We start from the raw sequence: 15,500 nt of genomic DNA on the forward strand, positions 1-15,500 counted from the left end.
CAGTCAATCCACTGAACACATGTGAACATCAAAATAGTTAACGGAAACGATGCAACTCCAAACACACTCAAATAACATGATTAATACATCTCGGGTTTACATTATTTTGAAAGCATTGTTACTTTTGTGTCTCTTTTAATGTTCCGGTGATCAATGTGTGTATTATGTTTGGTCACGTGTGTATTTATATTCTAAACACACGTGTTCTTTTAAATACACATTAACCATCTGTTGCCTGGATACACTTTTAATTACATATATATCTCATGGGACGAATATAAATAAAACAACGTCAGGAATAAGGCGTTCAATTACAGGTATGCTGTGCTACAACCAGGACGAGACACAGAGAGTTTAGGGGCGGTCGGGTAGCCCAGTGGTTAAGCATTCGCTCGTCACGCCGAAGACCCGGGTTCGATTCCCGACATGGGTACAATGTGTGAAGCCCATTTGTGGTGTCCCCCGCCGTGGTATTGCTGGAATATTGCTAAAACCATACTCACTCACTCACTCACAGAGAGTTTATCAACTTGAGTGATTTGGGTTTTATAAGAGACGGATCAGGGACGCCAGACTTGGTTACACACATTGTACCAATGGGTATTTGAACCTGGAACCAGTTCCACAAAGCTGTGCTAAGTTGGTCGTAACTCCCATACTCTATCATAGGCTTACGATCAACGTAGCACTAAGATCGCTTTGTGGAACAGGGCCCTGGGCCTTCGGCGTGACGAGCGAATGTATACACCAATTTACTGTAAGGGAAAATAGTTATAAATCCTATTCACGTTACAAATGTCAAAGTTTTAGCTAATACTGTTACTACTGTCACAAGAAGCGAAACACATAGCAACGAAAACTGGATAGCCAAAATCCAAGAGTGAGTGAGTGAGTTGGGTTTAAAGCCGCTTTTAACAGTATTTCAGTTATATCGCGGCGTGTCAGCTTAATGTAGCAGGAATGCCCGAAGTGATGCAGGTCTCAGACGTTTACCACTTCAGTGAAACCCACTAGCACAGGTATGGTGCTGACAAACCTTGAAACATAATCGGGGCGAACCGGAATTCGAACCCACAATCATAGGTTTCTGGCGTCCCCATGGGACGCAACTCTGCACAGCGAATCGCAGCGCCTTAGACGAATGGGCCACCCGTGCCTCCCAAAAATCCAAAAGACCTGCAATCACAAATAAATGCATGGAATAATAACACCGTGTGTTTGTTGTTGCAAAAGATTGTTAATAAATTAAAGTAATCAGTATTTCCCCTTTAACCGTTACCCGTCTGTATGAGTGTGACATCGTACCCGCAGTGTAGATTTAAGACCACCTCTAAGCCCTCTACTGGCGTATCTAAAACGCATTAAGACAACTGCATCCTTGCAAATAAACACAGATGCAGAACCGTAGGTATTTCCGCAATGACCTTTCCATACCTACCACCTCAAACCTATCTGGCTAAAAAACACTCACGGTCTAAGAAATAACGGGATTATGTTAGCATGTTTGATCAAAGTATAAGGGAAATGAACAGAGCAAATGCAGCATGATGGTTTAGTCTGGTCATGTGTAGACCTGTTAATTAACACAAACTTGCTGAAACGATAACGGATGAAGAAGATCGCATGTGATGATTACAATCCACTAATGATATATGTATGCTTGCACGGTATTCATCTATCGGGCTTTTAGGCCCCGGGAATGCAATAGACCCTTTCCCCAGACCGTAGCATATATTTGCGAAATTCATGTTTTATAGTGAGTGAGTATGGTTTAACGCCGGTTTTAGCAATATTCCAACAATATCACGGCGGGGGACATTGCTTCATACATTGTACCCATGTCGGGAATCGAACCTTGGTCTTCGGCGTGACGAGCTAACGCTTTAACCACTGGGCTACCCTACTGCCCCACCACATTTAGAACATCGTCATGTAAAAATGAGTAAAGATGAAGGAATCTAGCGTTGTACATCAAGCAGGGAAACCCGCCTCATCAGCACCCTCAAGGACCAAGCGGCGGTATTCTCCGGATCTACGATTGAATTCCATATTGTTGTTCAGATATTTACCTGTCTCCAGGGATACGATGAATGTTAGAGGTTTGCTGAACAGATCGGACTCAGCCCACAGCAAATATACGGGTGTGATACCTGGCACCCAGGGGGAAGTGAAATGTCACGTATTTGGAGAATGTTTATGTTCTGTGGGAACTGCAGTCAGATAAACGCTGCAACGTCAACGATCAGTCAGTTAGACGAGCTCATGGCGAGATCCAGCATTGCATTGATTGTACATGTAGAACATTACATAAATATAAGGGGCGGTCGGGTAGCCTAGTGGTTAAAGCGTTCGCTCGTAACGCCGTAGACCCGGGTTCGATTCCCAACATTGGTACAATGTGTGAAGCCCATTTCTGGTGTCCTCGCCGTGATATTGCTGGAATATTGCTAAAAGCGGCGTAAAATAATACGCACTCACTCACTCACTCACATAAATTTAAGAGGCCAGAGAATATCCAGTCCGATCCCCAAACAGACCCCAGTGCCCTTAAATGGCAAATGAGCGGTGAAAAATATATGAACAGATAATTGAAAATCAGTGATGACACCAGGTGTTCATTAAAGGGCAAGCATGTACCCTGCTAGTAGCACCCGCCTAATTTGCATAAAAAAGTATGTTTTTTGCTTGACTCCACACAGATGTACTCCTGCCATGCGACGGCGGCCTGTGTACAAGCCAGAGTGAGTGAGTGAGTGAGTTGGGTTTTACGCCGCTTTTAACAGTATTCCAGTTATACCACGGCGTGTCAGCTTAATGTGGGAGGAAAGCCCGAAGTGATGCAGGTCTCAGACGTTTACCACTTCGGTGAAACCCACGAGCACGGGTATGGTGCTGACAAACCTTGAAACATAATCGGGACGAGCCGGTATTCGAACCAACAATCATAGTTTTCTGGTGTGCCCAAGGGACGCAACTCTGCACAGCGAATCGCAGCGCCTTAGACGACTGGGCCACCCGTGCCCCCGTAATACAAGCCAGACAAGTGATGAAGAAGATGCTAAATTCATTATTCATATTTAGTCAGTTGATGCGATCAGAGCCATGTTCGTATGAACTGTAAAGTTGGCCGCGATGTGGACATGCAACTAAGATTTTTTAAACTAGTTTTTCAATCTCGCACCAATATTGATCGTTGCTCATTCTTTCAGGGACTGGTTGTCTGGTCAGACTTGCAACTCCTAAAGGCAACAAATATTATTCCCGAATTGGGAAAGTATGCTTTTGTGATCGCGCGAGCGTGTGTGCGTGTGTGCGTGCGTGCGTGCGTGCGTGCGTGACACTGTCACATTCAGGTGTCCATCTGGACGTAAAGCGTGTACCAAACGCGACAAAAAATTTCCATTTCATTTGGATTTTGTACTGTATAAAATTAATGAATTATTAATAACATGGTATAACAGAGAGAGCGTGCTACGTGCACAGCGTGAAGGCAGACGCACTAACACAATACAAATACAAACTCAATTAAACATTGAAGAACCCTATCCGCCATGGACTACCCGGAAAATGATAATTCAGATTTTATTGAACAGCTTTACATTTACATGGAAATGTTGACAAATTACCTGCTATTTCATAATTCGAACTATTTGCTGGGAACTTCAGTTGCATTACTATTGCAGTACATCAATAGGGATGTTCCACAGTACAATTGCTTCAACACATTAAAGACGTGGGGATTTTTTGTGAAAAACGTGATGTATGTACATGTGCATAATATTCTATCTAACGAAAAGACCGAAACGTGTTTATATCCAGATTGTAAATATCTCAAAACATTCAATGCTTTGTTGTGTCATTTATCAGTACAAGGAGATTTATCTCACATTACATTAAAATACTTCTTGTTGGCTAAGGAGCGGGCAATTACTTACCACGTAGCTCGCTCAGCTACCTCGCTGAAAAATCAATCGTTGTACCCTTTAGGTAACTTGCTTATCTCCCATGATTATCGTTGAGCTCAAATGAACCGATGTTTATCCAAATGATTTGGGTAAAGGGAAGTAACTCGATTCGTTTGCGTCGTCAGCTAGCTGTCAAAATTGCTGAATCAAAGGACCCTATCCATGGACTACCACTAAAATGGCCTTTAATATTTCATTGAACAGGGTGCGGTCGGGTAGGCTAGTGGTTAAAGCGTTCGATCGTGACGTCGAAGAACCGGCTTCGATTCTCGACGTGGGTACAATGTGTGAAGCCCATTTTTGGTGTCCCCCGCCGTGATATTGCTGGAATACTCACTCACTCATTTATTGAACAGCTTGGCGTCTCGGAGTACTAAGGCTCACACACAAGATGCATCACACCATATGACCTCTCGAGATCGGTTAACAATTTAGAATTTATGTTTCGTTTATGCTTGCAAACACGCGCTCTATGATTATACAACCAAACACTGTTTATCCCGAATAAGAAAGAAATACCATCCGACCCTCTTTTCTCTAGACAGGCTTTGAGATGCTAATATCCTGAAAAGCTCATTAACCATGCACAGATTCTAACAAGGCACAGATTCCAATTAATACTCTTGTCAGATTCTTCCATTAAATAGTCATGTCATTTCTAAGTCAGTCAGAAACAACAAACATATGGTCGTGGTTTGCTAGACACGCACGTTACTGCCTCTGTTCTGATACAATCGGCCCCGGCCGCGTCATACCAATTGACGTGTAAAGATGGTACTTGTTGTTACCCTGTCTGGCGCTCGGCATAAAGGGTTTAAAACAAGGACTGGTCGGCTCGGAGTCAGTCTGAGTAGGGTATGCATGTAAAACTGAATGGTATCTCAGTGTGCTAGCATTATATATCGGCATCAGTCCGGACTCGTACAAGCAGCCACACACAGACACGCACGCACGCACACGCACGCACGCATGCACGCACGCACGCACACACACATAAAACACATGTTGCACGTAGCTATATAAGTGCAATAATCTTGGACGCGACGTTAAACCGCATTTCACCTCACCTCACCTCACCTATACAATCGGATGATTGTACCTATAATCATCTGAAAAGATTAATGTCATTCACGTCACAAAACTACTATTATTTGACAAGAATCTTGAAAGCTTTGGTACCCTGACAGTCAGCAGCTGTCCAGATTAATGTTGCACAATTATTCTATCTATAATTGGATTTAACTCACTTTATCTGCGATCATGCACCCGATATACGGACCTGCCTCCCTATGATAAATATATATATTATATATATGCAGTAAACTACGGTTAAACGAACACAACGGGACCGCTTATTTTAGTTCGTAATAATCGCAGATTGTTATAAGCATATATATACAGCATAAATACAACAAATGGCAGGGGCAAAAAAATAAGTTCGTTATATCCGTCAGTTCGTTATAAGCGTGGTTGTTATAAACGTAGTGTACTGTATATATAAATTAATTAATTTAACTTACATGACACCGCCACAAATGCCTAATATATAAGCATATGAATACTGTGCCTCATTAATTGCTGGGCCGTAATTATGACCAATATTATTAAATAACTACTTATCGCACCAGTATATATCTGGAGTAAATTGTTCATAAAAGTCACAGCTTTTAATAGCGTTGAACATTTTCGTAATTCCATAATCAGCGTTCATTACAGCTAATTTTCTTGTCTTTCTGTGAAGTTCAAATTAAAACAAATCATGTCTGATTAAAACGGGTCGTAGCTATAGGCACGACAATAATAAATACCGCCTATGTATAACCTGACAGACATAGATGCATGCACTAACATCACACGATGATGTAATTGTCTTTTAGTGTATGTATGTTTAGCAATTGTTGATGCACGTATGATAAGTTCAACACATTTGAAGTTATACAATTTCTAATGCAACAAATCTTTTGGACTGCCTCACCACTTTGAAAAAGAACAGTTTTTTTCATAAACCTCCGCATTTTCTGAACCCTGACATATAGTTTAACACTGACTGAGTATGGTTTTACGCCGCTTTTAGCAATATTCCAGCAATATCACGGCGGGGGACACCAGGAATTGGTTTCGCATGTTGTACCCATGTCGGGAATCGAACTTCCCCGTTACTTCACGTTCATGTTTGTACACCTGGTCTTCTCGATCTTGAATAAGAATGAGTATTTTTTCATGTGTGCCATCTTGTGAGGTGAAATGGGGTTTAACGTCGCGTCCAAGATTATTGCACTTACATAGCGACGAGTTTGTGCGTGGCTGCTTGTTCTTGTTTGGACTGATGCCGATTTAAAGTGCCAGCACACTGAGATATCATGCCGCAGTTTAACATCAATACCCCACTCAGACACAGTGTACTGACTCCGAGCCGATCAGTCCTTGTTTACACCCTTAATGCCGAGCGCCGAACAGGGTAACAACAAGTACCATCTTTTCACGTCTTTTGGTATGATGCGGCCGGGGATCGAACCTTGGACCTTCCTCTCCGGGCGGACGCTCTACCCCTAGACCACGGAGGCGGTCGCCATCTTTTGAGGATAATGCGTGGCTAATGTTGAAGTATCACCCTCGGAATAAGCCGCTTTATGTGCCAATGCATTATGCATGCTGCTTTATTTGACCATTAACATTTACAGACCCATTACCAGAAAAAATGCTTCCTTGTGGCTTACTAAATGTCCTAGCAACGCGCTGAATTGATTTCCATTTCTTTTATAACGTCGTATCTCTCTCTTTTGCCTTCGTTAGGTTAACGTTGACGTTGATGTTCGACTGTTTAATGTTCAAATTCTCATGCACTATATGCACATTGACCATGCAAGTTATATTCGTGTTAATGTTAGCATACATAATGTGGGTATTAGTAGAGCTAATAGGACGTTCAGGAACATTGATAACACTTACTTAGATAAAACCATCCTTAACATGACGTTTATCGTTTCTCTATTTTTATTAGATAATAATTATTTACATTTAAGATTAGGAATCGTTATAACATCACAATATATAGCAATTGTATTGTCAAAGTTTGTAAGCATTAACCGTAGGGACAAAGGTGCTTTCTGTTCGTATTAATATAGTGCAGTTTTAACATGATCATTTCAAACTACAGGTAAATCCTTATCGTTAAAAAATAACTTTGACAAGCTTGAATAGTGTGAGTAATTAGGTAATATAAGAAAACCTATCTTTAAAAAGATATAAGTACCCCTTAATGTAAAGAGAATCGCATTAAGGAGACATTAATAAGTACATGTACACGTGTAAGTATATGAAAGCATCATGGAACAAAATTACACGGGAGTTGAAAATTGTTAGGAGAATCATAATCTATGTACCATCATACATTTGTACTGGGGAGCAGACTGATATAAGAGTATACGTGTATGACTTCAGCTTTAAAAGGTTAAGTAATACATTATTACGCTTTCATAAAAAAATATGTTTGCCAAGACAACATTCAAAAGCTACAACAGAAGCTAGACAATTCTTTGTGTGATTATTTCCCAGACTTCATAGTCTAGAGGCAGACTTGGCGCGTTTCTCCACTAAGAATAACATGATGGGTGCTTTTAGAAGTTGTTTGTCTATTTTCTATTTGTAACGAATCATTCAAGAACACAGGGAAACTCACGAGTGTTGATGGGACGGTAGTCCAAAGATTAAAAAGTGTGTTTGTTGGGGAATCCATGTGAGTAAAGACATTTTCACTCCGTACATCAGTAAACTCATTCTGAACAGTTACAAATATGTAAATCCAAAAGCAGACAAAACGAATGAGCTTTTAATGATGGCATGTCTAACGTTGATAACATTATTTTCATGTAAAGCGTCGATTTGGAACTGGTTTGCTAGATCTGATAACACTCAGCTCATACTGTGTACACATATTCCAAACTAGTTGCATTTGAAAAGTTGCCAGTATATATGTCTCGACCAGTTAAAATAACTCTCCCTCACTCACTGTTAACACGAGGGAAGAGCGTACCCGTGCATATACAGTTTGATAAAGAAATCTTAACTAAATATTTAATCAGACAAGGAGCCATTCTAGCGATTAACTTGAGTAAGGAGAGAGCGTATACAAGACTGGAAGAGCGAACAGTCGGTGGTTCGATGCCCTACCAAAAGACGTAAAAAGATGGTACTTGTTGTTACCCTTCCTTGCCCTCGGCATTAAGGGAGAAAAAACAAGGACTGGTCCGCTCGGAGTCAGTATACTATGTGCGAATGGGGTATTAATGTTAAACTCTTGGACTAGTACAAGAAGACACACTTGTATAAGTGAAATACTCTTGAACGCCACCTTGAACCCTATTTCACCTCACCTACCAGATTGTAATTTGACATGAAGGTAGAAGTCGTCTTAGTATTCAGCATGTGTTAACACACGACACACAGTGGTATATGTACCCTATCTGCTCTCTACTACACACATTGTTAGTTTTATGTAATCGTTGGATCCCTTACAGAATCCAGAAATAGGATTTATCTCCCAATGAGCCTGACTGATTACTGAAACATCCACAGACATCAGCTTGACTAAGTCAAAACGTTATAACAGTAGGATTTAAAGGGAAGACCAATTTCTAAGGTTGCTTACATCTCTGTACTTGTCTGTGTTTCAGAGCTACCCTAACAGTGGAACCAGCCTCTTCCAGTGTCAAAAACTTCTCCAATCTCATCGTGTACATAAACTGCATACCGATGTCATGTATATTGGGAGGTCTTTATTACCAGAGAGAAAACGATCCACGTTCAATCGGTTATGCACATGTTTGCTGTTTTTGTCAGTTCTCAGAAATGCACATATAGTCATAAGTATTCTATTTGTGTCAGTGTATGAACACAAAAATATACGTTACTATGTTGTGACAGATTTATGTGTTAACGCAGGAGGTTTAATTCATAAGAACTTGTTCATACATGTAAGTATAGGTAATGTTTGAACCTACTGCAATACTTCATAAAACCTGAAGATGTGTTCCAGAGATTTGATCCGACGTTTCAGCACGGGATCTGGTACCTTTATCAATGAAGTCTACTGTGTCTATATTGAGGCTGCAACTTCTAAACTGTCACTTAAATATAATACCAGCTACATATGTTTTGATATCCGTTGATGAGTTAGCATAACAGTAATGCCTTCAATGTGTGAGTTCTAGTGTTGTAGGGGCGGTCGGGTAGCCTAGTGGTTAAAGCGTTCCCTCGTCAAGCTGAAGACCCGGGTTCGATTTCCGACATGTGTAAATTGTGTGAAGCCCATTTCTGGTGTCCCCCGCCGTGGTATTGCTTGAATATTGGTAAAAGCGGCGTAAAACTATACTCACTCACTCGCTTACTCTAGTGATGTTTCGGACTATATGTGGATCCAACTTAAGCTCGTTGAACGAAACGTGCTGTGATAGAGTAAGACCATATCAAATTACGAGTATATGCATGTATATGCTGACACTTATACCGTGTAATTATGTCAATATTTACATGTAGGTCAATGTTGGCTGCATAAATATAAAAATATGTATGTAAATACGGTCTCACTTAATTCGCCTTCACCAATAATGCATTCCATGGACGATTCTGAAATAATCATTGCTCATCGAATGTATGTAAAGGAATTACATTCAGATCTGCCCACGAAGGAAAACAGTTTAAGAACTCCATTTAAATCAATCTGAATTTCAGAGCTCGAAAGCCTTCCCTATGTAACCCATGCTCACAATAAAAAGTGATGGTGCTGTGATAGTGGTTTCCATATGGTTGTACTTCTTACACTGTTTCCATATTGGTGCACTGGCTATACTGTTTAAATATGGTTGCACTTGTGATACTGTTTCATTATGGTTGCACATGTAATGCTGTTTCAAAAAGATTACACGTCTAACACTGTTTCCATATTGGTGCACTGGCAATACTGTTTAAGTGTGGTTGCACTTGTAATGTTGTTTCATTAGGGTTGCACTTGTAATGCTGTTTCAATATGATTGCACGTCTAACACTGTTTCCATATTGGTGCACTGGCAATACTGTTTAAATGTGGTTGCACTTGTAATGCTGTTTTAATATGATTGCACTTCTAACACTGTTTCCATATTGGTGCACTGGCTATACTGTTTAAATATGGTTGCACTTGTGATACTGTTTCATTAGGGTTGCACTTGTAATGCTGTTTCAATATGATTGCACGTCTAACACTGTTTCCATATTGGTGCGCTGGCAATACTGTTTAAATGTGGTTGCACTTGTAATGCTGTTTTAATATGATTGCACGTCTAACACTGTTTCCATATTCGTGCACTGGCAATACTGTTTAAATATTGTTGCACTTGTAATGCTATTTCATTAGGATTGCACATGTAATGCTGTTTCAATATGATTGCACGTCTAACACTGTTTCCATATTGGTGCGCTGGCAATGATGTTTAAATTTGGTTGCACTTGTGATACTGTTTCAATATGGTTCCACCTGTAAAACCTTCTCCATATGTTTGGAAAGGTTGCACCTGTAAAACCTTCTCCATATGTTTGGAAAGGTTGCACATGTGCTGTGGTGTCTTCCCAATTGCACCTGTAATTATGTTACCATATGATTACACATGTAATGCCATTCAGTATTGTCGCAATGTTAATGTCATGCAATAAACAAACACTTCCTTTTTTATGCAAATTGTGATTACCATTTTCGAGAACAACTGGTGTCATCACTGATTTTCAGTGACCCATTCATATAATTACAATCTATTACTATTTTGCCCTTAACACTCTATGGAATCTGTTTCGGCAGGAAATCATAACAGCGTTCCCTGCATTGACGTATTATATTTCCATATGGTTACAACAGGTGGGTTATGCTCTGTAGCTGTAAATGTATATGGTTGCACGTTAGCATGGTATCAATATGGCCCCACCAGTAATGTGGTTTTGTGTTAACCCACCAGTATTTGTCAACCTCATATGTGACATATCTTCATGAAATCAATACATTTGTGTGAACAGATGGTAACTGCTACCTCATAACCACATTCATCTCGACAAGTCATACAAAGTATGGCACTTGATGACAACCGTCACTATGACTGAGATAATGCCTATGTTACGTTAACCTTTAATGATTCACTAATCTTGTAAGACCTACATGTTAAACTTACCTTGAGGTAATTCGACTTCAACAGAAGGCACAGGGTTCTTGGAAGAACCCCGCTTCTTCCTGAGGAACATAGCACGTAGGAAGAACGCCATGGCGATGTGAAGCTGTGTGAAAGCTGTACAACTGATCCTCCTTAGTCCTGCAAAATGTCGATCGATTATGAAGTAAATCCTCCAAATATACAGGAACAGTCCGTGTTCAGTTCGTCCAGATAACTTGCCCAAGAAACGCCGCGCCTCTGCACTGTGCGAGTCACCTCCTCTGTATCACAGTCTAAATAATCAATCACGAGTTCTATGTACATACAAATAGCCGCTGCAGAAGGGTCGGCTAAATTCTACTTTCACACAGTAATCTATATACCGCGCACAGCGTTCTCACACGGCATTATCGTCGCATATATGAGAACTACAATAGCACTTTCAACATTGACTTTTCTGGATTCCTGAATTTCTGGCCTCGTATTTATTGCCCGGAATTAATTGTTGAGAATACTGTCTGAAACATATTGTAGTTAGACTGTTAACACTGTATCGACGACTGCGGGTTCTGTAGGGGATGGTCTTTACAGCTGTTAGTCCAATGTTATGTTGCAATACCAACTGTCACCGGCTGCAAAAGGATAGAATAGTATATTAATGTATTCACATGGCACATCACATGAGACAAACACTGAAATCGTTATGCAAATAACGTGGTCTTGCAGACTGTAACATCCTGTTTGACAAGCAGGATGACTTCAACTTTCCAATAGTCAAATTTTCTTTATATCGAGCACTATTCACCCGCTCCAAACGTGTGTACAATCGAGCCAGCTCTTCAAACGAATTTTGATAAAAAAATCTTTCATCAGGGTAAAATATTCAAGGGCTTCCAACGTTTTATGGTGGACACCTGAAGGGCATTACCAAATTTGACGAATTGGTGACCACAATGATGTCCAGTGTAATTCCCTATTTTGTCTTGTTTCATACGTTCTCGTGCTTTTTTTATTTGACTTGCCTTTGTATGTGTTTGTGACAGATGCTACCGATGGGGCGGAATACGCTCGTCTTTTTGGGATCATATGGTATCATCAATATTTGATAATGATTCATAAACATATGCTAATGATATTGTTTAACGCCGCGATATGAGGCGGTCTGTAAATAATCCAGTCTGGATCAGACATTCCACTGGTCAGTGATCCAGCATCGATCTACAATATTGGGATACGTTGACATGCATCAACCAAGTCAGCGAGCATGACTACCCGATCCCGTTAATCGCCTCTAAAAACAAGCACGGCAGCCTCTTAAGGCAATCATGGGTTGCTGAAGACCTATTCTACCCCGGATATTCAAGGGCCACATGCTTATGATATATTTGGATTCGTACCATGGACTTTGAGCAGATTTTTCTGACGCACGTCTAATTGGCATCATGAAACAACATACACAGATGATGTGTGATGTATGCCTACTTTACATGCGCTATGTTACAGAGCATTTAGTATTTCAAATCCATCTTTTACACAACGTTATTGATCATGGTTGCGATTTAGTCATAGGCGATAGCCAATATTGCACAAATACACGAAGTAATGTTTGTAAGCAGAATCAGTTTGATCTCCCTATATGAAGTTAAGCATACTGCTAAAACTACTTGTTTCTTTTCTAGAATTGATCTGCGGATAATAAAAGTGTTCTGAAGCTGTAATTTCAGTTCTCGGTAGTCGAAGTGACAAACTTCTCCCAAGAAGCTGAAACGTTGATCTGAGAGATGCAGTATTAATGACCGTTCGTGGGACAAGGAATAAATGAGTTGTTCTAGTGTTTGTTTGTTTGTTGTTTAACGCCGCACTCAGCAATATTCCAGCTATATGACGGCTGGCTGTAAATAATCGAGTCTGGACCAGACATTCCAGTGAGTGATATTATGAGCATCGATCCACTCAATTGGGATACGATGACATGCATCAATCAAGTCAGCGGACCTGACCGTTAGTCGCCTTTTACGGCAAGCATGGGTTGCTGAAGACCAATTCCATCCAACGCGGATTTTCACGGGTTTCTTCTCGTGGGATCGGCGGGGCACGTAGAGTTAATGAAGGAGAGCTCCGACTTCCTGTTTATATTACATAGCATGCATTTTGTGAAACCTGGTGCTAAATTCGCCATCCTTATTTATAATAGAGTACACCAAGAGCTGCCACGTGTTTTGCTTAAATTAACAATGCAAATGACGTGGAAGATCTGGCAGGTAGGACGAGAATTCCTGAAGGCTTTTGATTTTTTGTTTATAGAGTAAAGGATCCGCCGAACCTCAATTGTTGAACAGAATAAACAATTTTGAGACAGTTTAATTGTCCACACAAATCGGGAATGTTATTTCTAAGTAGGTAGGGTAACTCTTTGAATTGTTCCACTGTTTTCGTTGTTTTACACGGACGAGTTAAAATATATCAATACAAGATACGACATGGTTTAAGTCTAATGTTCCAGTCAACTTCTTGTCCCTTTCTCTTGCACATTATTTACCGGATAAAGTTGGTTGGAATGGTTTGACCCTTTCACATGAACGGACCACGATGTAGACCCGTCTTGCTTGCGAGTAGATTTTAGTTGTGTAATACCCGTTCACATGCGCCTCTATATATATGTGCGTATATATGCAAACGTGGGTAGGAATATATACGTTTACGCGTTTACTCATGTGTGTATATTTAAACCAGGAGCGAATTTGCATCGTGTCTGGAGCAGGTGCAAATGTAAATGTAAATTTACACTGTGTGTATATGTTGCAATGTTGCAATGTGTAACAACGTAGGAGGAGGATCTAAATAATATCTGTTCTGTTGCCAACACCGTACAAATTGTCAACTGTTGCCAACTTTGATGCGTATATACAGAGTTAAGCGGACGGTGTTTTCTTTTGGTTTCAAGGAGTCAAAACTTTGTGTACAAATTACATCAAACACATGTTGCTTCACGCGAAATTCTTCGCGAAGTAACTCTCTCCTTATTCAACTTTGATTGGAAAACAACCTGTTTTGTGTTGAAAGTCGTGAGCAGACTGACGAATATGTGTGCCTTACACAATTTACATACTTTATTTACACACCTAAGATGCGAACACATAGTAAATTTACATATACGCAATAATGTATAGTCACACATGTGTAAAATTACTTACGTTAGTAAATGTGCATGTGAGCGGGGTGTAAGGTGGATTTGGGATTTGAAATAACAAATGTGGTAGGTTGTGGGTGGTAGACGGTGATGTTTGTGTTAGATGCTCGCTATACATGTGTCACGAAGTAAACAGATATATATTGATATGTTAAATGTCTGACAAAGGCATCGCCTCCTTGGTCTAGAGGTAGAGCGTCCGCCCGGAGAGCGGAAGTTCCGGAGTTCGATCCCCGGCCGCGTCATACCAAAAGACCTTACGAGATGGTACTTTTTGTTACCCTGTCTGACGCTCGGCATTAAGGGCTTAAGCAAGGACTGATCGGCTCAGAGTCAGTATACTGTGTCTGAGTGGGGTATTCATGTTAAACTGCGGCATGGTATCTCAGTGAGCTAGCACTATAAATCGGCATCAGTCCGGACTAGTACAAGCAGCCAAACAAACACACACATGTACATGCACGTCGCTATATAAGTTTAATAATCTTGGACGCAACGTTAAACCCAATTTCACCTCACCTCTGACAAGGGCGAATCCGCCAGTGTATTTACATGACACTAGATATAAAACATCTTGCTTATACATGTATACTCTGATCAGTAATACTCGATGTAATGTAATGTTAACTGTCGTTTCAATGAGATGACAAGGGTGATCTTTATCAGATATACAGTTCAGATTAAAGGCGTTGTCAGTTGTCCATCCAATAAACTCTATAGTAAAACACTATAGTTTATAGCAAATTGAATTTCAACATCTTAAATAAAATGAAGAGGTCACTGATTGATGGCTGCAAGTAGTCATGGATTTCTTCATACGCAATATGTTTGAACAACCTTACCTTAACAGCATCTAGAGATCTAGCACGTAGATGCACACTGCTTTCTCAAGTAAGCACTAGACGCAGGTTGTTATTCGAGTAATCCTTCGCGTTGTGCCTCCACAGACAGCGATGTGTATGTACTGTACACGAACACCAACACGTGGACGCACAGCAACACTGGGCTGTAACACAGCTTGCAAACCTCAGCTAAACGTACTTTGGTGTTTAAAATGTTACGGTCCCAGTTGTGGCAAGGGCAACATATTTCCATGCCAAATGTTGTGACGACAAAGTTAGTTGGTATCGACACACCGGTGTTGTGGATTGTTGCTGTGGTAATCCCGATATG

At 40.5% G+C, this 15,500-nt stretch overlaps 1 protein-coding gene across 1 annotated transcript in view; it reads right to left on the reverse strand.

Annotated features, from left to right (window-relative positions):
- The window catches only part of LOC139452301 (TWiK family of potassium channels protein 18-like), an 86,802-nt gene extending 71,552 nt beyond the window's left edge, over positions 1 to 15,250 (reverse strand). Inside the window, exons 1-2 of the mRNA XM_071233723.1 lie at positions 15,170 to 15,250; positions 11,159 to 11,769 (exon numbers count right to left, since the gene is read on the reverse strand). Of these exons, the coding sequence (XP_071089824.1) occupies positions 11,159 to 11,249 (91 nt within the window). The 5' untranslated portion in view covers positions 11,250 to 11,769; positions 15,170 to 15,250. The remainder of the gene's footprint in view (positions 1 to 11,158; positions 11,770 to 15,169) is intronic.
- Positions 15,251 to 15,500: the final 250 nt, after the last annotated feature.

Source organism: Haliotis cracherodii, unplaced genomic scaffold (assembly GCF_022045235.1).
Source record: "Haliotis cracherodii isolate W230 unplaced genomic scaffold, xgHalCrac1.p SCAF_9, whole genome shotgun sequence".
NCBI classification, from domain to species: Eukaryota; Metazoa; Mollusca; class Gastropoda; order Lepetellida; family Haliotidae; genus Haliotis; species Haliotis cracherodii.